This window comes from Alligator mississippiensis, chromosome 13 (assembly GCF_030867095.1).
Source record: "Alligator mississippiensis isolate rAllMis1 chromosome 13, rAllMis1, whole genome shotgun sequence".
NCBI classification, from domain to species: Eukaryota; Metazoa; Chordata; order Crocodylia; family Alligatoridae; genus Alligator; species Alligator mississippiensis.
Window position 1 is genome coordinate 40,496,506 of NC_081836.1, and position 27,845 is coordinate 40,524,350.

The 27,845-nt window shown below is 41.5% G+C and overlaps 1 protein-coding gene across 4 annotated transcripts in view; it reads right to left on the minus strand.

The window, feature by feature from the left end:
• The window catches only part of MRTFB (myocardin related transcription factor B), a 158,060-nt gene extending 130,499 nt beyond the window's left edge, over window positions 1-27,561 (minus strand). For 2 of the 4 annotated variants that reach the window (XM_059716453.1, XM_019494676.2), the window contains exon 1: window positions 27,448-27,560. In XM_059716453.1, the coding sequence (XP_059572436.1) occupies window positions 27,448-27,472 (25 nt within the window). In that variant the 5' untranslated portion in view covers window positions 27,473-27,560. Of the gene's footprint in view, window positions 1-9,530; window positions 9,611-27,447 lie in introns of those variants that run through there. The other 2 variants (XM_019494677.2, XM_059716452.1) reach the window with 2 other exon arrangements.
• Window positions 27,562-27,845: the final 284 nt, after the last annotated feature.

Consider the following 27,845-nt stretch of genomic DNA (forward strand, 5'->3'; position numbering starts at 1 on the left):
AGCTGCGCTGGTACCTCGAGGTATGTAGAAAAAACATTTAAAGCTTTGTTTATGTCCGAATCGCTGATTCTCTGAATCAGCATCGAATCTTCAGATTCAGATTCAGCCAAATTGAATCAGGGACAGTGATCTGAATCAACTAATCATCAGCAAATAGGTAGAGCCCTTTTCTCCCCAGCACCAGCTGGGGTGACAAGGAACAATGGTAATAACCTGATGGAGAATAGGTTTAGGTTAGAGATCAGAAGGCAATATTTTACAGTTAGGATGGCCAAAATCTGGAACCAACTTCCCAGGGAAGTAATCCTTGCCCCTACCTTGGGCAAATTCAAGAGGAGGTTGGATGATCACCTGTCTGGGGTATTGTGAACCCAACATTCATTCCTGCCTGTGGCAGGGGGTCAGGCTAGATGATCTGTTCAGGTCCTTCCTGACCCTAGCTACTATGAAACTATGAATCAAATCCCTGTCCCCGATTCGGGCTGAATCCAAATCGAATAGGGCCCACTTCGCACACCCCTACTAGCTAGTGTTTAAACCATTAGATTTGATGTTGAGAATATTGGGTTCTAGCCCCAAATTTACTATAGAATTTAGTTAAACCAAGGAACAACTAAAAATCCTGACTTCAGTTGTAGGTAAGGTGTAAAGAGGACTTTGGGGAGGGAGAACAGGGGAAAGTGAACAGTATTAAACCCCCGAGTTCCAGATTAATGCTGAAATAACAGCTCTGGCAGCAGTGATGATGAACACCACTGCTGTAGGGGCTCTGGCAGCTGTAGCAATAAGCTCTACAGACCAAATCTGGTACACAGGTGTGGGTGGTTGAGCCCATGACAAGCTCCTTTGGCTGGATGATGCATCTCCATGAAAGTTTGACGCACCTGTTATAAATTAAGATTCTTTCCCCTCCAACATATATTATAGGAATGTCGCATCTTACGCAGGAGTTAGGTCAGCATGCAAGACGAAAATCGCGTACAGTCAAATCACCAGTGATTTGACTAGCGGCGACTGCCTCTGCCTCCAAAACCTCCTGCTGCCGCCAGGGAGCTGTGCTTGGAGCTGTGCAGCCAGCGCCAGCGGCGCAGCGCAGGGTGGTGGGGGGGATGGCTGCGTGCCGCTGGGCCACCACCACACTGCCAAAACCTCCCGCTGCCGCTGCAAACTCAAGTCTCGCCCACCTCCCACCCCACGTATAGTTGGATTCGCGCAAGTTAAATGTGCGTATGACGCAACTGTACTGTATAACATATTCAAATCTCCAAAATTTGTTCTGGTCCCACTAGATGGAGATACTGACCAATGGTGAACTAGAAAACCAAAAAAGACAAAAGGCAGGGATGGAAAGCACATACCTAGGGATGGAAGGGCTCAGCCCTGTACAGGCAGTTCTCGACTTAGAACGTTTCGAGTTACAATGTTTTACACTTACGTTTATAAATTGATACACTGTTTCAACTTTCTGACATCAGTTTTGACTTTACAACGCTTGATCTGACGCGATGCCACACCAGCAAACAAGTTCGCTGTGTCGCCCATGTCCCTGGAGAACACCTGTCCAAACTTGCTTGGACACTTCTTTTAAGAAAGCAGACAAGACTGCAGAAAAACCTGCTGCCAAGACTCCCAAGAAGACTCCAGCCAAGAACCCTTCAAAAAGTCCAGCAAAGTTACCTCAAAGAAGTCCTTCCAAATCAATATGGCTGCTATTTATAATATAAATGCTTTAATGTAATATTATTCATCTATAATTGATTCGAGTACAAAATTCTGGGTTATTTTTGGTGAAAACAGGGTACTGGGCCTTGGTTCAGGAACCAATCTCAATTTATAACATTGTTCCCTATGGGAAAAATGGTTCTGAGTTATAACATTTCAACTTAACACACAGTTTTCAGGAACCAATTGTGTCGTAAGTCTGAGGACTGCCTGTATTCTCATGGGCTTTTTGCCTCAGTCTTGGGGAAGACAACTGGCTTTGTATCCATCCCATGCTTTTGCAGCTGCCCAAAACTCTTCCCCTTTAGCTACCCAACATGCCTTCCTTGTAGCCCAAAAATCAGAGCTATATTTTATGATGCTGCAGGTATTACCGATTGCCTGAGAAAATGATTGCCTTTGAGCCAAACAGGCAGTGGCCCAACTGCATAGAATAATGAAGACAGATCAAACAGAAGTAAGAACTGAAAACTGAATATAAAGAATTTTAGTTCCTCACCATTTGCAGTAGACATCCAATGCAAATAAAAGCTAAAAGGATCAGTTCCTGCAGCTAAGAAATCCAGATTTTGGTGATGAACATTTCTGCATCTGAGAAGACACTAAATTTTCACAGAATGACCTTCCCCCTCACCCCCACATACTCCTCACCCTCTTGTATACAAGGGTGAGAGGATTAAAAAAAATGAGTCTTAAGAGTTACGGTGAGGAAGGAAAATGGATATATTCACACTTGTCTAGTGTTAAGTTGATAAAATTGTGACTTGCCACTTAAACCACTAGATTTATACTTGTATGCATGGGTCCTCATTCACTTGCATGTTCTAATATTATCCAATACCATGGTAAGTGAGACAGCGTATCACTCCATTTAAAATCAGCAACATCCCAAGAAGTCTCTAAAGCCATAGAGAATAACGTATTTTCAAAGCACATGCCCTTTAAAATATTCACCCTGGCATATAATAATCTAACTGTACCCTCTAAAATTTTCTCCAAATACTCTTTGGCAGACTTTAGCATGTGTATATACATGCTAAACCTCCCTTCATCTTTGGGTGTATTCTTCCTCAATTCTAAGATTCTATTAACTCTTCAAAAATACTTGGGATAGTCTTAAACCATTGCACAGCCAGTTTATAGTCACTCCAGATATCAGTTTCTGTAATGATCTATGAATTATACATGGAAGCATATATCCAAAAGTATGAAAGTCATAAAGAGAATATCCATTATAAATTAGCAGATTAGGCTTACATTTTTATTTGATGATCTTATTTAAAGAAGTATCTACATTATTCTTTATTAAATTACAGTTTCCAAAACTATTAGCACATCTTTGTTAAATGGCTAAGAATTTTTAATATTTCTTAAATGAAAAACAAATATACTTTCTACATCTAGCACAAAGAAAACCAGAAATACTGTAACACATTAAATAATTAGGGTTGGCAATATTTCCTAAAGTCTTTAAACTGCATTTATTTAAAATGAGTATAAAATTATGCAAATAAATAACACAGGAAAAAAATCATTCTTTGGATCAAGTTTTAGCATAGCTGAATATTGAGTTCAACATAACGGACATAGACAGCTCTAGAAGTTAATCAACACACCGTCCCAGAACCTAGAGAAGTTGTGGAATCTCCATCCTTGGAAACTTTCAAAAGTAGATTAATCAGACACTTGGCTGAGATGGTTTAGTCACGGATACTCTTGCCTTGAGCAGGGGGTTGGACTAGATGACCTTGATTTTAAATGGGTCTTCCTGCACAAAATAAACTGCTCCCTTAAACCAAATTTAGACAAAACTTATTTTCTAAAGGCAGTTTTTTTGATTGACCATGCTCATGAATATTAAACTGAGAGCATCTTTTGTAAGTATATTTATTTTCTTAAACTTCAAGTCTCTTAATCCTTACTGCCTAGTCCCCAGTGGATCAGAACAGCTAGGTTTGAGCCTTTCCATGAAAAAGCCAATTGAAAAAAGAGTTCAGAAGCCTTCCTATTCCTCATCCAATAGTGCTATGCTGTCACATTTTCTTTTTTCCAGAGATGACTAAATCAATGCCACAGAGCAAGACAACTCAAAGCTGTCTGTGGTTTTCTTTGTAATTTCAGAAACTGTTTTATTTTTTCTGCAAAATACATTAGTTCTTTCACAGAAATATGATATTTCTCATATTATGCAAAATAATAGTTGTAATAGCTATGTGATCTCTGAAATTAAAACTCATTACAATCTGAAATGTAAAATTAGTTAAACTGCTTTGTTAAAATAATAAAATGCTGTATCCTAGTTGATAAAAAGTGACATGAACACCAGCAAAGATATAAAACATACAGACAGTTCTACAAAAAAAGTCAACTAAAAATGGGCAATACTGAGAAAAGACACTATTAATGGTTGGCAAACAGCTGTAAGACATATTATGAGGTGCTTTACACATCACCATAAACATATCTGTATTGTAGCAGCTGCAAATTGCTGAAAAGTACAGAAAACTGCTCACCTCCAGTGATAAAAAGTGGGCCAGTTTGGTCAGCAGAATTAGAGTTGGTGCACTCTGCTCAACTGGCTCACTGGTGTTGACTGGGAAGTGAAGGATGTACAACAGCAGATGACATAGGCTGCTGCTTGCAGATTAGCCAACTGATAAGCTGGCCCTACATCTTGGCCAGCCACCATGAATGTGCAAGACTCAGTGCACCACTTAGTATGAAAACAAGGCAGCTACTTCCCTCCTTTCTTGAACCCAACTGAAGTCCTACTTTTCTGCTATGTAAGAGCCTGGGAGTACGTCTCAGGCTCCCTCTGATTTTTCACCTCAAGATTTCTTAAATTGTTTCACTCAAGACTCACTACTGGTTTTACACAAGATGCCATATAGGGGTGTCTAAGGATTCTGTTGCAGGATAGTAAATTTTTATCACAGGTTTTTATGATCTAAGGAAGTCTAGTTTGAAAATAGAGAATTGGACTTTTGGCATTCAATTTTTTTTTTCCAATGAAAAGATTATATTCTGACGTGCCTCCCCAGTGTCTCATGGAATTTTCAGGTGGGGCACCTTGTGCTTCCGTTTGCTCTATGTGCCAGGTTCCCTGGTTAGAATACATTCCCTCTGATGTACCAGGCCCTCTCTTCAGTGAACAGAGGTGGTTCCTAATGACGGTCACATAGCCTCAGTGAAGTGTACAGGTTCCCCAGAAGGAGAATTGGATAGGGGTACACTGATAAAGATTTTCTTGAATAATACTGATAGCTGATTATTAACCAGCCATATCGGTCGAGACCAATATGATAACCAGTTTACAGGAATGCAGTCAGGTAGCATGGAGAACAGCACCCTGCAGGTAAATCTGTAGAGGTGAAGGGGCGTGGGGCAGAGGCTGGGGACACTGCCCAGCCAGGGCTGTAAATGGGAACCCAGTATGCACAAGGCCCAATCCTGCTCACAGATGGCTCCACATTAATCATATGAACCACAGAGCACCGCTTATGTAGAACAATTTCTACTCTTGCTGCAAGAAGCACTACAATATTCTTAATAACTTTGCCCATTGGTGTCTTTTGTGTTACGTTTCAGTATGCCTACCTTAATTTCCTCTTTTACATCAACTACCATTTCAGTTTGGTGGTTTGATGTTGACTACACATCTAATTCTCTGTCTCTCCCTACTCATAGGGTAGCACTGAAGTGCTCTCCCACTACCCTTAAAGTAGCTCTCAATAGCCTCTGCAGGCTTTAATAACCCTTCAAGCTCCCTCTAAAACTAGTTTATTTGTCCCACCTGCCCCTTGGCTACTCTCTTCCTGCTGAGCTTCCTTCTTCTTATATCCACTGTTTCTTTGGTGTAGCAAGCAGGGCTGAAGGAAGGGCCTCCTGGCCCTTATAAAAGCATGCCACCTACTTACAGAAAATCTGTTCAATGCATTGTCATAATGCTTCCAACAGAATTTCAACAGATTTAAATTTTATAAAAGGAAAAGTCTTTCACACCAGAGAAACTGCCTTTATCTCTAGGAATTTGATGCAGAGCCACAAACTAAGTACAGCATTCTTGCAACTTCAAAAAACTTCTGATTTATAAATCAGGTTCTCTTTAACCCATCAGATTGTCAGAATTATATTATTTCAATAACCCTGGTCCTGAATGGCTGAATTTCTGCTGTTAGGGATGGGCTGAGAGACCAAGAAAACTGCAAGAGGTCTGTATAGAATGAAAGGAGACAACAGATTCAGAACCGGCTAAATTGGCTCCCAGTAATTCTGACCGCAAACGTCTAAAATTGGGTCTATACCTCTATTCTTATTTTAGGGGGCAGATGGAGCATCAGAACTGGAAAAATCTTCTCTAAAAAACATATGCAAAGAGAGCTTGCCTCTGAAAATTGTCAAAGAGGAAGCACATAGTTAACACATTCCTGTAAACGGGGCACTTCTTGCGGTGAGCTCCTAGAGCTGCTGTGCTTGCATAGCCAACACCTAGGAAGTTAATGCCACCCTCACCACTGTCACTGTCCTTGATCAAATCAGAAGCCAGGATTAATTACTCCTTTCCAATATTGTGAATATTTTTATGCTGGACCTACCTGCTCATGCCACTAAAATAGGCCCAGAATCACTCAGAAAAGGAATTTTGCAGAGATCCTGGTATTGGAAATGGAGTACCAAATTTCATGGATATACATGGATCCAGCCCTTCATAGTGCAAGACCACTAAAAAGTGACTCTGCCATGATCAAAGGTATCATATCCTCAGGCTTACCCCCATACAATCAGGTTCTTTACTGCCAACTGGACTTAGTTGTCCATATTTGGCTCTCAAATTCCAATTCAAACTCTGATCCCGGATCTGTGCCTGTCTGCCATATTCAGATGCAGGTTTGGTACCTGGCCCTGTCTCCAGGCCTATCAGTCATGGATCCATATTCAACAGACAAATCTTGATTTTTTTATTTTTTTTTTTAATATGTATGTTGTTCAAACCCATCTTTTGTTATGAATCCAGGCTTTGCTGACTAATATCCTTTGAAAGTTAGATTTAACTCTCAGAAGAAACAAGCAAGGCTTCCTAGAACCCTACACTGCTGTTATACTTACAGATCACAGAATCATAGAAAATAAGGGTTGGAAGAGATCTCAGGTCATCTGTTCCACCCCCTGCTCCAAGCAGGACCAGCCCCCACTAGATCATCCCAAACAAGGCTTTGTCTAGCCAGGTCTTAAAAACCGCCACGTATGGAGAGTTCACAACCTCTCTAGATAACCTGTTCCAGTGTTTTACTACCCTCCTTGTGAGAAAGCTTTTCCTACTATCTAATCTAAACTTCCCTTGCTGCAACTTAAAACCATTGCTCCTTGTTCTGTCATCTGCCACCACTGAGAACAGTCTAGCTCCATCCTCTTTCGAATCACCTTTCAGCTAGTTGAAGGCTGTTATTAAATCCCCTCTCAGTCTTCTCTTCTCCAGTCTAAATAAGCCCAGGTCCCTCAGCCTGCTCTCAGAAGTTGTGTGCCCCAGCCCCCTAACCATTTTCACTGCCCTCCTCTAGACTCTCTCTAACTTATCCACATCCTTTCTGTGGTGTTGGCCCTAAAACTGGACACAGTACTCCAGATGTAGCCTCACCAGTACCAAATAGAGGGGAAAAAATCACTTCCCTCAATCTGCTGGCAACACTCCTACTAACGCTGCCCAGTATGTAATTAGTGTTCTTAGCAACAAGGGCACACTGTTGGCTCACAGTCAGCCTCCTGTTCACTGTAACCCTCGGGTCCTTTTTTGTGGAGCTGCTGCTTAGCCAGTCAGTCCCCAGCCTGCACCAGTGCATGGGACTGTTCCGTCCTATGTGCAGGACTTGGCACTTGTCCTTATTGACTTGGCCAATCAATTGCAACAACTGATTTAGCCAATCACTTGTCCTTATTGACTTATTTTGAAGTTAACTGATTGAATAACCTGACTTAGCCAATCAGAGCTGAAAAACCATCCCCATCCACGGTTGTCAATGAGGCTGCCTAAATATGCTTCTGCTACTGCAGTAGATTCCATGACAGATGGGCACCTTCTTTGAGAAGAAAAACAACAAGGAAAGCAATACCAATGTCTTAATTCAGGGGTGTCAAACTCAAAATATCTGAGTGGGCCAGATTTAACCCATGGGGCTTCTCACTGCAGCTCCCAGAGCCTGTGTGTGTCAGTGTGGCCAGCATGAGGAAGTTAATGGCACTGCTGCTCACACACCCAACTATAGATTTACATGCCAAACAGCAACTGGCAGCAACCAAGGGTGGGGTGGTATTAATTGCGTAGGTACTGCCAGTACAGCAGCTCACAGCAAGAAGCATCAAGAGACCAGATCTCGAGGGGTACTGTCTGGCCACAGAGAAACCCACAGGCCAGAGGAGCCACATTTATGGGCTGTATGTTTAAACATCCCGTCTTCTTCATTCATGGCACCTCTGATGGCCCTGAGGGGTAGCTTAAACTACTCCACCCTTTATACTTTTAGAACTCTTCAGGGGTTGAGGAGAGGGGATAAATGGTCCCACTGGACCACTGCTTTCAAGAAGGTTTTTCATAGGTTGTTAGGGGCTGGAAGGGACCTCACAGATCATCGAGTCTGGAAACTTGTGGCACAAGTACCATGATCATATAAATAACAGATGCAAAGACCAAGTAATTTAATTTGAGTTACTGTGGTTACACTTTTACAGCCTCATGTTATGTCCCTTTTATACAAACAATAGAGTGGAGGAGTTGAAGACTTATTAAAACATTTGAACTTTTACAAATAGGATAATTTCCATATTTGAAATCAATAAACTAATCTTTGGAAAAAGCAACAGCTTATGTTGGCAAGACTCAACATGTTAACTTTAATGCTTTTTATAACTTTGTTTAATAAAATGCTCTAAATTGAGATCCATGTTCCTTAGATAATATTTATTTCTGTTCACCTATGATCATAGAGAAATATAACCATTTTAATTACATACACACGTGTGTGTATGCACATGCGCGTGCATGCATGTGCACGCATGCATGTGTGAGCGAGTGAGCGAGCGAGCGAACGAAGCACCAGTATGAGGCTCTAGAGAACCTTACAAATATAAAAAGGAAATAAAGGATCAACACTCTCACTAAGGCCAATCAATCCTCTCCTGATACAAGTCACTTGTTTAAATGGCTTACTGAACTCAAACCCAGTAACCTGGTGCTTGGACAGACATGTTGGGAAAGTCAACTTCAGTCAGGAACCTCTGTCTCAAAAATAAAAGAATATTATCTCCAGGGGTACAACTCCTGCACTAACAGATGACAAGATAAATGGTCTCTCAGGTACCATTTTAAGCCTCTGTATGCTAAATTGGCACCAAAAACTCAGATAATCAGAATCAAACTGTAATATACTTCCTATTGTTATGGTTTGTGAGTAGACAGCCATATGCTGCCTTAATTTATATCTCCACATGGTTCTACAGCACAAGGTATTGCAAAAAATCAAGAAACTTGTTCAAGAAATTGGTACGAGCTTAAAGTCCTATAAGAGAATGAAAAGGTGCACTTTTTAAATTTATTACTGATAAAATAATACAGGCCTTCTTATAGCTGTTACTTGTACATTTAGGGGCAGCGAAGGCTCTAACACAACACCCATTTACACCATATATTCAAATATACTCAGGCATTCAGTTAAAGAAAAAGTCTACTGAATTTTACAAAAATATTAAAATGTGTTTTGAAAAAAATACTGGTGGGGAACAAAATGTTTATACATATTCCCCCAAATATAATGTACCTTTAAATTATCCAGAATAACTTTGTAGAAGCAAAAACATCAAGTCTTTAATACTTTCAGCATCTTGTGTGTTTTACAGGCGTGTCTATAAGCAGAAAAATCAATAACGAAAAATATTAGACTTTTTTTTGAAGAGGACCTCTAGCAATTCAAAAAACTGATTAATTTGATTCACAGCTTTCAGCACACTCGATTATACCTTTTTCTTTGTCCTTAGGGTTCCTATAACCCCTCTCTTTAAATTAGCATTGGTAGAAATTTCTTGAAGCATTCCTAAAAGGTTAAATTACTTTATGATTTCATTTGTTTGCTTAGCTACTTCAAGATGTTCCCATTTATGACTAAGCTGCAGGTGCTATTCTGTTTATTTTAGTGCATGTAAACTAAGCCCTTGAATTGAACAAAGTGAGGAAAGCATTAGAATTCAAGTTAGAGAGGAAGGAACTGCACAAATGTTTCCTGTAGAACATGCCACTTTCCATCTTCCTTCAAGCACATGATCTTCTATTTCACAAAAATTTCTATGAACAAAGTAGAGAGGTAGTTATCTACATCAGTCCAAAGTTAGGAAGAAGGCAGAACAGGGTGGCACCTTAGATTCTAACTCATTCAGAAAGTAGGCTGTTGCTTGTGAAAGTTTCTGCTTTTCTGAATCTGTCTCCAATGTCTCTAAGATGCCAGCCTGCTATGTCTTCTGTATGAACAAAGTAAATTTTTTTCCAAAAAGAATAACTTTGTTTTCTTTTCTTTTAATGATTTTCTAAGGAATTAATGGGAACAAAAATCTATGTTTTATTTTACTGGTAATCCTATAATAAAACATTTACATTGAAGACTTAACCCCCTCCCTAAGATATAAAGTAAAACTCATTTAAAACAGAAGCAGAATTTCACAGTCTCCAAATCCAGCAATAAACTAAATGCTTGTAGAAATGAATTCAGCTCCTACCCAACATAGCATAGTCAGAGGTGATTAAAAACACCAATTTACCAAAAGCTGCATGTATTCAGAGCAACATTTACGTAGGCATGAATCATAACTGGTAATATGCTGGAATGGAATATTCTTTATTACAAAAGGTAGAATAGTTTAGTCAGAAGAACACATCTTTCACATACATTTTGGTATTACACCTTGTAGCAACATAATTACTTTCAACTGGCAACACATGCCAATAACAACTTGAATTAGCTCCCATGGTAACATATTGCTTATCTTACTTGAAAGTACAACTTCTAAAGTAAGGTTCAACCCACTGGAAAAGAAAAAAAGAAATTTAACAATTTCTAAACTGATGTTTAATCCACATAGGCTTCTATACAATTTTTCCTGTTGCCTAAAGAGGAGCCTCTTACTAAGTTTATTATTTTTTAATCCAGGAATGCCACACATGCAGGTGGCATGGGAAGCCTGCGTGGCATGTGGAAGATCAGGGAGGAGGGCAGGCACCACAGTGGCAGATGGGAGGATGCAGAAAACAGAACAGTAGACTAGGCAGGGGAAGAAGATAAGAGTGGTACTTGGGAAGGATGCAGGGTTAATTTGTGGCATGCCTATCAAAAAGGTTGGCCCCCACTGTTTTAATCAATCCATCTTTCTTTAAAGGAATGATTCTCCAACTTCTTATAGTGTGGAGCAAATCTAATGAGATTACCTTATGGGCCATCTCTCTCTCTCCCACTTACAATTCCATAACATCTCTATGGCAAATGCACAGAAGAGGAGTACTGGTATATTTTTAGCTGTCTGTAATGAGCGTTTTTCCTTTTTGAAAAGGAAATAATACCATTTTGCCCCTTTCTTCTGTTCTGTTTCTTTCAGCTGGAAAGGAGGACGAAAGTCTATACCATGCAATCAGTCTCCAAAAAAATCTCTTCAAACTATCAGATTGAGTTCTTGAGGACTACCCCTCTCTCCTCTCACAATACAAATGTCTCAATTTTATTTATTAGTTTATTTTGGATCATGAAATAGATTCTGGATTGTACTGAAACCTTAATTTTAGAAAACTTAAACTGAAAAGAAAATTCCAACCTGTTTTCCTTTTAGAATAGTGTGTTTATAAACTAAGCTACAAGTCCCACAATGTTGTTCTTAGAGATGGTAATCCTCTATCCAGTGAGCACATGAAACCTGGGCAGAAGCAGTATACTGTCTGCCAACAGATGGTAATTCCAAACTGAAGCACACAAATTTACAAGCAACTAAACTCTGCAGAACATCAGGCATCCTGTGGAGTTGCCTGGCTGTGGAGAATCCAGATGATACTCTCTAATCATAGACTTCCAAGGGCTCTCCAATTACATGAAAGGTTTTGTTGTCCAAAGGCACTGGAATTGTATGTAGTATACATCCCCTATAATGTATAAACCATCACATTCTTCGCTCTTAACTAAATAGAGAAAATTGCCTCTCAACCTGTGATGCAGAGTTTTGGCCATCAAATAAACTACTACATGATGCAGCCAACTCTCTATTAATAGTATACAATTCCTTTACATTCATATTTGTCATTATTCTGAAGTCAAGATTAGAATTAGAGCTAATTTATTAAATTTTGCAAATTCCTTCCTTCATCCAGAGTCATAATTGTGACTTAGAAGCTTCCTTTGTTATGGTTATCAAGAGCAGTACTTGTTCTCCAGGTTATATTGGCACTTAAAGTACCTTAATTTCATAGTAAATTGTTTTTTCTTTGTTTAATCTCTCTTTATTCTAGCTGCCTGCAAGATTTCTGGCTTTTAACAACACACTTAATAGGTACCCTTTTTCCAAAGAAGGTATCTGTTGACAAATAGAAGCCAATGCAAAGACTCTTCTGAAGTATACTTGGAAGCAAACAAAGAGCACTGAAACAATACGTTTGGAGTCAAGAAATCAGTGTCTGGACTGTCCAGACTTTTTAATTAAATGACTGCTGAAATGTTTGAGAAGACCCTTACATTTGCTTATTGAAAAAATCTTTAGAAAAAAGAAGGGGAAAAAAAAGAAATTAACAAAGAACAGGCCTGAATCACTTTATGACTTTAATCTCACTGATGTACCCACTATAACTTCATGGTATCCTTCTAATTAGATGCTGCTTTCAGTTGTGTTCAGAACAGTTATATCTAACCAATGGCCAAAGTAAGTAATGTTACGAATACTCATTCAAACACAAAGACTTCCTAGCCTTTGGAAAACGAGACAAAGGCATATGACAATCTATTCTCCTTGTAACTGAGAAATACCTCTGAAGCCAAGGTAGATCTCTCCTCTACTTCAGAAAAGTAGATAAAAGTTAACTTTTCTACCTCCACAGATGAAATATGCAACTTTCTCTTGCAACGGGACAAGATCACAAGAGTCACTCATTCTGCCTATGTAAGTCCCAGAGGAAGACTAAAAGCAGATTAAGCTTAATCCTCAAATCACTACCCATTTTTTTTTCATTTTATTTAAAAGAAAAAAAAAAATCTTTTTAGAGCAGTGTCTGAAAATTGCAATGTTCTTAACATTATAATTCTATAATCCAGAGTCCATGCCCTCTCTGCTTTAAGAACAAATTTCTCACGATCTTCAAGGCCAAAATGAACTGGAATTCCTTTTTCCATACTGGAATTAACCAAATACTAACAGGGCAGAAGCTTAGGGTCAGGGTGTGTTTACACTGCCCAAAGCCCTCCTAGGGAAGGCCCCTCTTAAAATACTGTAGGCGACCAGGATTTCCTGATAGCAAAAAAACAACTCAGAAAAGAAAAAGTGGCCCAAAGCACACCGAAGTGCATTCTGCCGGGACAAACACGGGGACTGCCTGCTCTCCCACCTCTGTGCACTGCGGCCCCCATGCTGAAGCATTCTGTGCCCCAACCAGCCGGGAGTGGCACAGCCCTGCGCTGCCTGCTCCCATTTCCACACACTGCAGAGCCCCCCTTTTCTCAAGGTACACTGCACCCCAACCAGCCGCTCCCCGGTTCTACATGCCACTCCTTGGCTGCCTGGGGCAAAGGGTGCCTCAGTGTGGGGGCTCCACAGTGTGTCCCCATGTGCTACTCCCTGGCTGCCTAGGGCACAAGGCTAGCCCTATACTGAGGCACCTTGCACCCCAGCCGGCCCCCCCTGCAGCAGAACAATATATATCTTACTACAAACTGCATAAGCAAGGGTGTGCACTGCAGCACAAAGTAGCAGCACTAATGTGTGTCCCACTATTTGTGCTGCTGCAAACATACTCCCCTGTTCGTGTGGATGCGGCCTGTGTGTCCTAAAGTTTTTTTCTATAGGTCTGTGCATCTGTAAACGGTTGAAATGGGAAACAGAAAGAGTCTGTACAGAGATAACACAAAGTCATCACTGTTTTACCAGTTACTTGGCCTCTAAATTCCATATTTTCAAAAAAATTTTAAGTTGCTTGTTTAAATGGGACATTAGATGAAGCCTTAAAGGTGGGTATGGGACCCACAACCAACACTTCATTAAAGAACAATCCTGGCCTGCTCTTCCAGCACCCTTCTCTCCTTGCACACTGAAAGTACCCTGAACTAGCTACAGAGGTAAGGACTGCTGTAAATCAGTAGATGTCACGACTTTCCATAACCAGTGAACTATACTATCACATTATCCAATTTAATTAAAAACGTATGTAAAGATATTGTGGAAATTATATTGGCAACAATAACCTTCCAGAATGTGAACTGATAGGAAGCCTTTAACAACATCTTCTCAAGTCTTTATCTACTGACACAGTTATTGTTGTTGTTATAGTAGTAGGAAGCAAGTGAGCAGCAAAATTGCAAAAATCTATCTGGTTTATATTATTATATTCATAATCTTCCCAGGAACAGTAAAAGTTGAAAAAGAAATTGCTGTTAGCCAGAGAGGCTATGAAACTGAAGGCAAGGCAGGTAAAGAAGTAATTGCAGAAAAGCAGGACCCTGATGCAAAACTCCAAAACTAAATCACAAACCAAAAAGCACACTGTAAAAAAGTAAGTTAACAGTAACCCTATGACAATCACAGCAGCAAAAAACTACTATGGCTAGAGACAAAAGAAACATTTACTACTATATGAATTGGATGCGGTGGTTTCAGAGAAAGTGAGGAACAGTATTGCCTTCCTTGATATTCACATTTTTACAGTCAATTCACTTTTATTTGTGCTGAGAGCACTGACTGTATTATAGTGTTATGTAACAAAGCAGGAAAAGGAAGTTTTATCCATCCAATGAAATCAACTTCTTTGAGCAAGGAATGTATTCAATGATAAAGAATCCTGACATAAATCTAAGGGAGAAAGAGGAAGAATACAAATGAGGACCCCCCCCACACCTGCCCTGAAAAAACCACCATGTAATGTTTAGGGCTCTGTGTGTATTATTAGTGATTTAAGATTTTAACATTTTTTAAAGAGCATTTGGATGTGAGGAAATAGAAATGCTATCGTAGTAGACATAATGAATAAGCAACAATCTGCTTATACAAGGTTTATATTAAATACAATGCATTCTATATAAGCAATGTTTGTACCAATATAAGCTACACACAAAGACACCACCTATAAATAAGGATTATGGTATCATCATTTTGTGAAGCAGGAGGGAGCACACATCACACTATAATTTTGACTCGTATACCAAGATATTACTTACCAGCATAAAACTCTACCACACATCTAGGTCCAAATAGGGACCTACCAAAATCACAATTTTGCAGAAATCATGAAATCCGGCATTGCCCGTGAAATCGGACAACAGCTATGAAATCCACAAGAAAAAACCCCAAACTTACAGAAAATAAAGTCCTGGCTCCCCAGGGTAGCCAGCAGTCCTCATAGCACTGTGTCCCAGCCACACGGCCCACGAGGGAGGCAGGGGGAGAGGGGCTACCAGTATGAAGGGGAGCCCAAGACGGCTGCCAGGTTAACAGACCGCTGACTGGCTGAGGGGGCTGCCTGTTGTGCAGCCCCACACCTCTCTACCAATCAGTGGCAAGGGGCAGGGCTTCATGACAGACAACCTTCACAACCAATCAGCAGGAAACGGCAGGGCCGCAAGACAGAAAGCCCTCACAACCAATCAGCAGTAAGGGGCACAGCTGCATGACGGACAGCCCCTACTACCAATCAGCAGCAAGGGACAGCGCCACCCCTTGGCCAATCAGAGGCATGGGGGGGGAACACCGCAATCAGCCCACAAAAATGGCAGCTGGCCCTGTGATCTCCCCACAAAATCACCGAGGCGTCTCCTTGAGTCGGGGAGACCTGTAGCCAAATCCTGCAAAGCACATACTAAACTTTACACACTCACTATTCTAAAAATCAATGGCATTATTCCAAGCATGCAACCTTAAGTCTTCTCAGGACTGGGGTTTGGATATATAGTGCAAATTCAAACCAGTGAACAATGTTAAGATTGGGTTGTCAATATAAGCAATACGGAATGCCACAAAGCATCAACTATGACCATGAGGCACAGGCTTAACTGCTTTACTTATTGATTTCTATGTATTTTAGTATTTGGGGAGTCCTAAGCAGCACAACATTTTGTAAAGAAGATTACAACCGTTAGCTGATCTTCATTGGAAAATATGAACCAACGTAACTCTTCGTGTTCTTGTATTAGTTTCCTCCTCTTTTTATCGTGATATAGAAAGGCAAGCCAACAAGTAACTTCGATGTCTACATAAGTTGAAAATAAACCTTCACCATCTGTTTTCCATTTTAGATGTGACTGCAAAAAGACTGTTTTTCAAAACTTCAGCTTATACAAGCATAAATATGTATATACATACTTGCAATGTGTATATGTTTTATGTTCTGGAGCATGAATTTCTAATGATTTCCTCATGTTTAAACAGCAAACTGATCAACTTTGACATATACTTCTCTTTAGGATAGGTGGTTTTGTGCATATGGCATGTACTGTAATTGCAATAGAATCTCAACTCTAAGTTGTATAACGTCATACCCTATGTATACTTCCTTGAGAACTACAACAGACTTGTGATAATGATCCAGCAGGGAGAAAAGCAACTGTAAGTTCATGTGACATCATTGTCTCATGCATCTATTTGGCTTTTTCATACCTGTTCTTGAAAAATCAGTTTTATAGTTCTGTCTTCTAACTTCTTATTAAGAATAACTTCTGTCGCTTGCTATAAAAATTCAACTGCAGAAGCAGCTCCCTCATTACTAGTATAATATTCATACATATATTCTTCAGGATATATCATGCATAAAAATAAATATACTTTTCATCTTTTAGCACTCCTATTGCAGTGAAACGTCAGATTTCAAATACTATTAATTAATTAAACAAAAAAAAAGTAGGTATTTTGGTGGGGCAAACTCCTTTCCTTTATTCAGAAAAATAGCTACTTAAAAGGCATACAGTAGCGAACTTCTCTCTAGCAGTAGTAACAAATGACACTAAAAAATGATGGTCCAGATAAAATAAAGATTAAGCTGCTGTCTTAAATAATCATTTTTATTTCCTCTTATCACCATTAACACTAGTATTAACATTTTTGCATGTTATTGTAGGTAATAGATTAAGATGCAAATTTTCATGCATCCCAAGCCATTTTTGAAGCACAGTATAAGAAGACCTGTAAATTATTTACACTAAAATGAGTCTTTTAAATGGTAAAGCTGAATAAATACATTTGGAATTGCTTTGAAATACTGTTTCAACAAACAAATATTTGAAATGTTAACCTTACAGCAAACTTCTAACATTATTTACAGCTCTCTGGAAACTCACTAAACTTTTCTGAAGATACTAATAAAGGAAGTTTGCTTATAGCCTTAAGAATTCACATTCTGATAGGGTAAAAGTAATAAAACAAGTAGTTCCCGATTTGTTTTTGGCTTGTTTGTATTTCACGCTTCAATGCTAAGACTTAGAAGAATAACTACAGACTCATCCCTTATTGTACTGCTTTGGTTCTCATGCCCAGACTCAAGTCAATTTTCAAACAATATTTAATTAATATCTCTCCTCAAGTATCAAAACATGAAGCATGTCAGAGTTCTATGTATTCAATGCACAAATGCTAATATTAACATTTGGCTTTAACTAGGTATCTGAATACTATTTAATACAGTGGTTTTCAAACTTCCTAGTCATGGAACCTTTTCATATCACTTCTGCCACAGAACCCCTACCCCTGTCCTAAGGACTGATAGAAGCCAGGCAAACAAGCCCCACAATGGCAGTACATTGCCCCCTGACCCACTCTGCCAGTACCCCCCAGTCTCTTTGTGGAAGCCCATATGACCAAAACGCACAATCCCAGAATTCCAAGGAACACAGTTGGAAAACCATGGTTTGGTATATTCTCCAATGTGTAATTGCTCTTAAAGAAATGAAAGATTTTTGGGGTGATGGTTTTAGGCAGTCTCAGGAAGACCGGAGAAAGGTTTTGTGGCAGTTGTCAGAATATCGCAGGAGCTGTATTGCACACAGAAGATTAAGTGATTTTCAATTATTCTTTGAGTTTCTCAAAGCTGCCTTGAACTTAAGCTGATGAAGAAAAGCTAAAGAACCAGTGCCAGGGAGTTTGGTTCATTGTGTTCAATAGAGCATGCAACAATTTTATTTAGAGATGCTGAGAGATGAAAGGTTTATGGTTGCCAAGTTCAAATAGGTTTAATTTGGGTCATTAAACATTTTCTAGGCATAATGTTGGTTGTTGCCTGGCATGCTGCTAATGAAGCAGCAAACACACTCATTCCAGGGAAATAAAGGTCACGGCTGTATTAAACCAACAGGACAGGCATACAGCTAGCTTTTCAAAGGAGCAGTTCTATGAGCAGCCTGAGGGCATCACAGTAATACATTTTACATAGTGGCAGGGATGGCTACAGGAGTGGGGAATTAGGGAGTGGGGTCAAAACCCACTTTGGTTATGTGGCAGACACACAGTGAGTTCTTTGTAGTCACTGGTTTGTTGGCACAGATCCTGACAGTCACCGGTTTCGTGCAGCTCTGGAACATATGAAGTGAACCCTGCCACCACTCGTTCCCCACCCTTTGTCCACTGCCAAGCTGGGTGGCAAGAGAAAAGGGTGGGCGAGTACTGGCAACATCCATCTCCTTGGTTCCAGACTCATGCTAAAGTGGCAGTTCTGGCAGGAGCCCTGCAAACAAGCCAGGGAGCTCAGAAAGGTCACTGCATGTGTACAGCCAAAGGGGGTGCGGGGTGGGGGGCGACTGAACCCTGACACCTCCCCCAGATCCGCCTCTGCCTACAGGATAACTGAAGCCCTCACCTCTATCTCTGCACTCCCTGTGGATACAATTACAGAACTTTTGTCTAACACTACAGCCTCAGGAAGAGATGCAAGGGATAAGAGTAGGTGTTCTTTGCCTCAGCTTTCTTGTATTGGAGATCCACAGCTTATAGAGCAGTCAATTGTAACTACTTGAATTATGTTCTGAGTGGCTTCAAAACAGTAATCTGAGAAGAGCATCTGCTAAATGTTTAGGGTTATGATTTTCAACCATTTTAAAATTAAGGCACCTCTCATCCTTGTTGTGAATACAGTGACTCAAGCAGGCAAAAATGGGCCTTGAGAACGCTCCAAGTCTAACACTGGAAGAAGAACACTTGTTGACCTCTGGGTCTGACTCTGGAACCAATCTACCTATCTACATCTGGCAGGTGCATGGACGGGGTAGAGGGGAGGTAGGAGTCCCGCAAAGAAGGCAGACTGACTGACTCCAGATCAAACGCTCGGCGGACATACCACCTCCCAACCAATAAAAAAGAAAAATTCACTGTCAAGACATGGCAGGTGAGAAACGGGCAGCATTAGCTGGTCGCTTCAGTCAGAGATGTCTCATTCCTCACAGCAAAATCCTGCCAAGCTCTGAGTCGATGGGGGCCGCAACTCTGATGCCACAGCAACATTCAGAAACAGCTTGAATAAAAATAATTAAAGTTGGAAGTGGAGCAAGAGCTTTCACAGGAATCCACATTTCTTACAAGAGTTTATTAAGTAGTCATTTAAACTGATTTGGCCCCACATTTGTGAGCAAGGTCCCTCAGCCAAACCGCTAAAAGGTTTCTGTGGCTTAGCTGCTCTGATGGTTCTAGCTCCTACCTGTAGCCATAAGGATGTCCAGTGCTTCAGGAGAAGAGAAATAAAAAAGAATCTAAATAATACATTCAAAGGAAGGGAGAAAAAGGGGGGGGGGGAGAGGGGGAGGAAGGGAGGTGGGGAGAGGAGGAAGAAAAGAAAAAAAAATTCCTGTCTGCAAGAGACAACCAGCCTGAAGCCCTGAAGCAAAAGATTACCAAACACCTCCCACATATGCAAGCAAATCCCCAAAATGATCACATTTCCATGCAACCTCCTCTCAAAGGTATCAAAATCACATGCTCCAAGTACTACTCCAAGAATATGCCTATCTTATTATCATCTCTTCCAGATAATGTCAAGCTCCATCTTGAAGAAACTCAGTTTTCTTGCCCCACTACATTATGAACCCATTCAAGAACTCCATTCTGGTTAGAAATCTTTTAATTTACACCCTAAATTTATTTATAACCAGTTTGTATTAATTTGAACTTGTATATAAACTGTCCTTTAATTTGTACCTCATAACAATTGTACCTCATAACAATTAAAGAAATTGAGGAAAAACAGCATGCAAAACATTACACATTTAAAGTTGGAAATGCAGCTTCTCTGACTGGTAAATGTGATTGCAATTTAGTAAGTAAAATTACTCTTAGCTCACATATATTTGCTAGAAAACTTGCATGTATGCTAAACATGGTATTGGATAAGTTGTATACTTCAGAACACCATAAAGCATCTTCACTTAGCTTTTTAAGGGGGTAAAATAAAGAGATGTGCCCATCTCTACCACGTTCTGCTGCTCATGCTATACCAGGAGTTGGCAATATACGGCCCATGGAGACACCGGATCTGGCTTCCGGAGCTGGAGGGCTTGGCTTGCGCCCATTCTGGGTCTGGCCAGTTAGGAGGTATCTGTGCTGCTGCCACTTTTTCCCATCCTTCAATCTCCAGTCCAATGCCAGCTGAGTGGTTTCTGTAGCACATCAGTGGTGAGAGGGCTTTGCCTAAACCCAGCACCAGGCAGCTGTGCCCATGCTGCTACACTTCCCCCAGTCCTCCATTTCCCAGCTACGGTGTGGGTACAGCTTCCAGTCCATGAGGAGCTATACCAGAGCTGGGCATCTTCAAACTCCATTCATGCTGTTGTAGCTTCTCCTCACTTGAACTGCAGTGCAGGCACAGCTTTGAGCTAACTGAAGCCAGACTGCTTCCAGCTGTGCCTATGCCACAACCATGGGGAACAGAGGAGGACTGGGGAGAAGCAGTGATAGGGCAGAGACAGACAGTTTGCAGATAACTGGATCTGATGCAGCTCCCCACCAGCTGGAAGCAGCATCTCTGCTGCAAGCTGGGAAGCAGGGAGTGGGGAGAAGTGGTAGTGGTGCATGTACAGCTCCTGAGGGGAAAGCCAAAGCCCAACAGCCCACACTGGACTGGAGCTGGGTCATTCAGGCCCATGGCTTGTAAACGGTTGTTGGTCCCTGTGCTACCCCAAAGCTTCTTAAATTATTTCAGACTTGTAAGCAGCCCCTTACACCTGAAAAAGTCTCCTAGTCAATATTCACAAAACTCATTTCTGTCCTCCTCCAAGACTAATGAGAAAACAATACTTGTTCACCATTTCCTTTCTTGTAACAATTTAATACTTGTAGAGTTCGACTGACATTCTAACAGCATTTTATCCTAATGGTTAGAAGTCCTCATTTTCCTTTAATTGAGCTAGTCCTTCACTAATTACCTTAAGTAATGCAACCAGCAACCCACAAGACATGAAAAGTATCTGACCTCATGCAAAAAGGTTTTAACTTTTTCATGCAATGAAAATGTAGTGCTCTGATGTTACTCTGAAATGGAATACATGGAAGGAAGCCTGCACTGTTTTCTTTCACAATCCCTGGTGTGGGTACAGTGAAATTTACACTTGCACACCACTTTTCATCTGATGACAACAAACAATAACATTTTACCAACATTAAAAGTATCAAAATCCTGGTGTGGATTCATTCATTTAAAAAAGGAAAAATGAATGCACAATAATTTAAGTGACATGCCAAAGTTCTTTCTGTAAGACATGAAGAGGTTTAGGAAAAAACAGAAAGAACCCTGAGTATCAATTGTGCAACCTGACAAATAGGCCACATTCCACTTAAACAGGTGTATCAAAAATGCAGTTACATAGTAAAGACCAGAGCACTCAAAGACAAAAATCTTCCTGCCAAAACTCATTTTTCCATCTAATTAAAAAAAAACAAAACTATAAACTTCAGCTGTTTGGAAGGGTGATCATTATCATTAAATGCAAATCAGACCAACAAGCATTTGATGTATTGTATGTTAAATACAAGCATATTTGTTTCAGAAATATAAAAGGAATAAAATATCATCCACAAATACTCTGTAAGTATTTCATGTGGTCTATGAATGTAGATACTTCAGATTCTTAGATTACAAAAAACAGAAAGGTCTAGTATAGTAAGTATGCTACAGATTAGCCCCACCCCTTCCCCGAGTGCCATTCTGATCTCGCCTCCTCCCTAATCTGCTGCTCTGCTGTCTGCCTGACCTGCCACTGCTGCCTGTCCTCCCCACCTCCAATTTTCCACGTGCCACATGCAGAAGATGCTGGGACCACTTGTAGCACAGGTGGTGCAGGTTGGCTATCCCATATCTAGTAAGATCATCTACTCTGACCACCTGTACAATACATACCACACAGCTCCTATCATTAGTTCCTCTTTGACCTAAAACATATTTTCTAGAAAATTTCCAATCTTGTTTTAATAGAAAATATGCAGTAGCATAGCCTGAAAGATTATCTAATTCAATAAAGAAAACAAGCTCATAAATGTAAAAATGTTACAATAACACAGAGAATATATGTTGTATATAATATTAAGATAACTGCCCTATTTCAACACATTCATGGTAAACTTCAAGGCAGGAATGAAGGCTCACAAAAAACCCGCAAAAAAAGAAACAAGTTTAAATATACAATTCATTAAAATATAAATATTACATCTTAGAATGAAAGATCCTGATTCTGCAAGCCGCTCTTACCAGTGTACCCAGACTTTACTAATTTTCTGACTTGTAAGCAGCCTCTTATTCTTGAAAGTCTCCTAGTCAGTATTCACAAAGCCTCATTTCAATGTTCTATCAATTTACAAATTTGAAGAAAAATGATTTCAATATACTCTAACACCTTGAATAATAAGTTACAAGATGACACAAAGATCTTTTGTTATTCCAGTTCATTCTAGACTGAACATCAATGTTAGGGATGTTCTTTTTCATAATTACAATATAACATGCCAGACTTTGAGTCTAAGTATGATTTTACAATAAAATCTTGTTTGGCAGTTTGGCTGCAGTAGATAATCCCTCAGAGTTGGAATGCTTTCACACCTGAAACTTTTAAGATACTGACCGTACTAATTCTTTCTTTTATAGTGAAAACAGATTTTAAGGATTTATAGATTCTACTAGTCAGTGTAAAAAAGTAAAAGGAGGACAAAATTTGGTGGTCACGTTCAGCACCTTTTCTATGACAAATGGTGTTCTGCAACTGGTCTAAGTTTGTGACACTACCCTGGAAAAAACAGATGATTTAGTATGTCAGCAGAGTTTACAAATTCCTTTTATAAAAAATAAGGAAGAAAAAAGAAAGGAGAACGGTAATTGTATTTTGGCACTTTTACCATGACAATGGTGTGCACGCATACACACATGTGCACACACAAATGTGAACTCAATTATCATTACATACATTAATAAAATGAAATTGTGTGGCTAAACCCTCTATTTAAATTTGAAAATCTTTATAAATATCTTTGTGTTTAGAGACAGTGTGTGGTGTTGCACATTTGTACAAGAATGCCTTCCCAATTAGCATGTATATTAATTCTGACTTTGATCCTCTAAATGTGCGTATGCAAAGTCCCAGATGTAAAACTATCTTCAGATAGTTGTTCCCATTAGTATTACATGAATGACAAAAATGTGCATTTTAAAATATGTTTCTGATGGTTAAAATTAAAATGTCTTTGTTATACCAAACAATGAAAGAGAAGATCATTTGGGAAAAGATGAGATGCTAGGATTTGTACGAGCTGTATATTTTATTAGACCAATTGTATAAATCGGGAAGGATACAGACAAGTTTTTGGATACCAAGTATCCTTTCCTCTTGCATTTTTCCTGGGCCACCATAGGTAAAACATGACTCCAGAACTGCCACGTCTTGTCAAGACAGAAAATATAAAGAATAAACGGAGACAGTGGTAGCGCCTTACAAGAGAGATGAAATTGTTAACATTATAGATTTAAAAAGAACTTCTGGAGTACTCCTTCACCCCCTGCCCCCACCCATACTTCAGCAATTTAAACATCAGTCTTCAGAATAAGAGTATGTCCACTTCCTAACCACCACACTATAATAGGCTGCTTGCAGACATTAAAAACAAAACAAATCAAAACAAAAAAAATGCACTTTACATGAAGAAGCAACGCATTACTTCGACCTAGCTCCAGTGTCTACATACATTGGGCACTTCAGCATGGCTTTTTGGCGCTTTTATCTAATAGCTGATTCAGTCAACTATTAGTAGGGGTGCACGGATAGATATTTAGGGAGCTGATACCAAGAGTTGTAAGGAGGCAAACTGGCTGATACCAATCCGATTTCCGATACAGCTGGTAAGTCTCTTGGGGTGGAAAGGGAGTAGGTAGGGGAGGGGCATGGGGGGGAGCAGAACAACGCACTCCACGGTGAGGGAGGGAGTGGGGCTGGGGCAGGCGCAGGACAGAGCCACAGCTCATCCAGGGTGGTGCAGGGAGGGGCAGCTCCTGCTGCTGTGGGACAGAGCTGAGGGATTATCTGGCAGCTCCCGCTGCCCATCCGGGAGCGCACGGGGGGGCGTGGGACCCCGGATCTGCGCAGGGCAGGGCAGGGCAAGGCAGGTTGCAGTGGCAGGCCTCGCTGCACTAGGGGCAGGCAGTAGCAGTGCTGGGAGGGAGCTACAGGGGGGGCTGCAGCTGTCCCAAATTTCACCGTAGCCATCCCATAGCTCCCGCTCCCAGTGCCTCCATTGCCTGCCCCAAGGGCAGCACAGCCCCCGTCCACAGCCCGCTCTGCCCCGTGCAGATTATGGGACACATGCCCCCCTCTTCCCCCATGCCCTCCTGGAGGAGTGGCAGGAGCAGCGGTGGGAGCTGTCAGATGAGCACTCGGCTCTGTCCCACAACAGCGGGAGCCACCGTGCCCCTCCCCCCCAGCTGGGCAGCACCTATCCCAGCTGCACTCCCCCTCTCACTGCAGCAGGGCATTGATCTGGTCCCCCCACGCCCCTTTACTCCCCTTCTACCACAACAGACTTATCGGCTGCATGCAGCTCTCCACACTGCTGGACTCCTGCTGCACTGTGACTGCATGCACACACGGGCATTTATCGGCCAAATTACGCCTATTTCTGATATAAGTCAATTTTCTTTACATTGGTGCCGATCCAATATCGGACCGATGCATCGGTGCGCCTCTAGCTGTTAGATAAAAGTGCTAAAAAGCCCAACTAAAGCGCCTAATCTATACAAACATCAGGGACACCAGGTCCAACTAATGCACTGCGTCTTCTGGGCATGGGCTGGGCTCAGTGGAGGAGCGTATGGAATTTAAAGTGAAGTGCTGTTTTTTGTGTTTAAATGTCTACAAGCAGCCTATAAAAGGCCAGTAATTATTCTAACACAAGACCCCATCTTACCGGTTGGGGTATTTTACCATGAAAAATTTGCAATTTACTTAATATTTAAATTATATAATTTCTAAACTTGAACTGAACACTGATATGCTAAAACTCACCTCTCAAATTCTTATGCTGATTCATTTGGTTAAATCTGCCAAACTAAAGATGGCAAAAACCTACCAGTTCATATAATCTCCCTACCAACATCAGATTTTCTTTGAAGTTTATTTTCTATTGTTTAGTCCAACCTAATTTCAATTGATTATCTCTAAATTTCCCCAATGTGGGTCAGTTCAGAAATGTGCTACTTCCTGAAAGGCACTGGGCATTCTCAGCTCCCATATGTTATTACAAAGGTTGGAATAAAAGAACTGCATTGACACTGATACATTTTGAACCCAAACTGCACCATATCCAAATTTACTACTTAAGTAAATATTTAGCTAAATACACTGGCCCAAGCAACTTAAAGATTTTTTTTTAATGTTTGATGTTTAACAAAGTTTTGTTTTTAACTGTCAAACACTGATACTCAGATCTTCAGTATAAGTATTAATTCAAAAGTTGGGCGTTTTTCCATTTGAGAGAAAGCTATGTAATGTTAGAGACACAACTACCTTTATATAAATATATATTAGAGTACATACTGTACTTGTGGCATTGAGTAATAAAAACATGACCAATAGCTTGGTATTTCTGGATAAATCTTTTAGACAGTAACTAGAATTGAGCAAATAATCTGTGATCATTGCAGCATGTTTCTTGTTTATGAAATATCCATGAGTGATTAGTTACTTTCTTGTACTCATTCCATTATTCTCTGGATGTATATACTGATACCTTTCTATTTAAAATTGGCTTACTAGTTGCAATTGGTCACAAGTCAGAGCACTATTTTTTCCCCAGGTTAGGATGCAGATGGCTTAAAAAAAAACCAAACAAAAAACTTTAAAAATACATACAGAAAAGTTCATTAAAGTAAACTAAAAACTATGTAAGCAAGGCCAAGGCAAATACGTGCAAGAAATAAATGGTTGAGAAATTATTTACCATGGGCTGGCTTGTAAGTGATCCATAATACTGTATGCATGATTGCTGCAAGTACATTTTATGTTGCAGCACCAAATAAAAAAAAAATCCTGCTTCTTGCAAACTCCCATAACGTCAAAGCATTTAACAAACAAGAGAAGTCTTTCAAAAAACCCTTCGAAGCAGGCATTATTATTCCTTTAACAGGTAAATAAACTTAGAATGGTAACCTGAGAACAACTTAAGCAATCAAGGCTGGGAGTTGGGAAAGCTAAAGAAGCCAAACCTTGCTCTCAGGTGTACAGACTTCTAAGGACGGACAACATCAGGATCATCACCTAGTCTGAACCTGCCCACCACGGCCCTGACGTTTTGGCTAACGACTCAGGCTACCTGCAGCGACCGGGGGGCACCAAACTCTGCAGACTTGGACAGAGGGACGGGGACAGGCAGAGCCCGAGGGGAATAATGCTGCCTGTCCGACTCCCCAGGTAGGGTCCTGCCTTCCAGAATAACAGTGCAACACCCAACGGTGACGTCAACTCAACCAGAAAAATGCACTCTTACTCCAGAGCCACGACCTCCCGTCCACCGGGGACAGGCGCGCAGCAGGAGGAGGGTCCTGCCCACCCAGGTGCACACCTGCGTCTCCAGGGGGGGCGTTTTCAGACAGAACTGGGACTCAAACAGGCTCCAAAACCCTGTGTTTTGGCAAAACCATCTGGGCTGTGGGCTCCTTGGCGCCCTGCACGAAAGCACGGGGGACCTTCCCAAAGGCCCAGCCCTGCCCTGCCCGGGGCGGGGACTGCAGGTGAAGCTGCGGGCCGGCGGGCGGGGCGGGGCCGAGGCTGGCTCGGGGCGATTCTGCCCCCAGCCGGGCAGGTGCTGCGGGCTTGCCCGCAGCAAGGCTCCGCCCGGGCTGTGCAGGAGCCTCCCGCGGGCCCGGGGAGCAGCGAGTCCCGGCTGCCGCTCCCACCCCTCGGTCTCTCCGTAGCCCCGCCCGCGGCCTGACCCCCGCGGGGGAGGACCGCGCCGGGCCCCCCCCCAGCTCCCGCGGGCCCCGCTCGGCCGCCCCTCACTTACCCTCTCTCGCCGCCGCCGCGGACATGTCCTCTCGCGAGCGTTGCGGCCGAGACCTCGCTCGGGCGCGCGGCCCAGCGGGGTGCCTGAGGCGGAGGCTGAGGCGGGGGAGGCGGCCCCGCTGCATCCGGGTCCCCGCCGCCCCAGCCCCGCCCCGCCAGTCGGCGCAGTGTGTCCGCCCGCCCCCAGGCGGCGACCTCGGGCATGGGGGGCGGGCCGCCGCAGGCCGGAGCGGAGCGGAGCAGAACTCGAGTCTTTTTCCAACCTTACGAGCTGAAGAAAAGTTTTATTCGCCGTTTTAACCGTGTCATCTCGCTTAGGTTTTTCTGGTGACCTCCGCTTTGGTCCGCCCGAAAGGCCAGGCCTGTACATGGCTGTGTTGGCAGAACAAAGTAACGTGG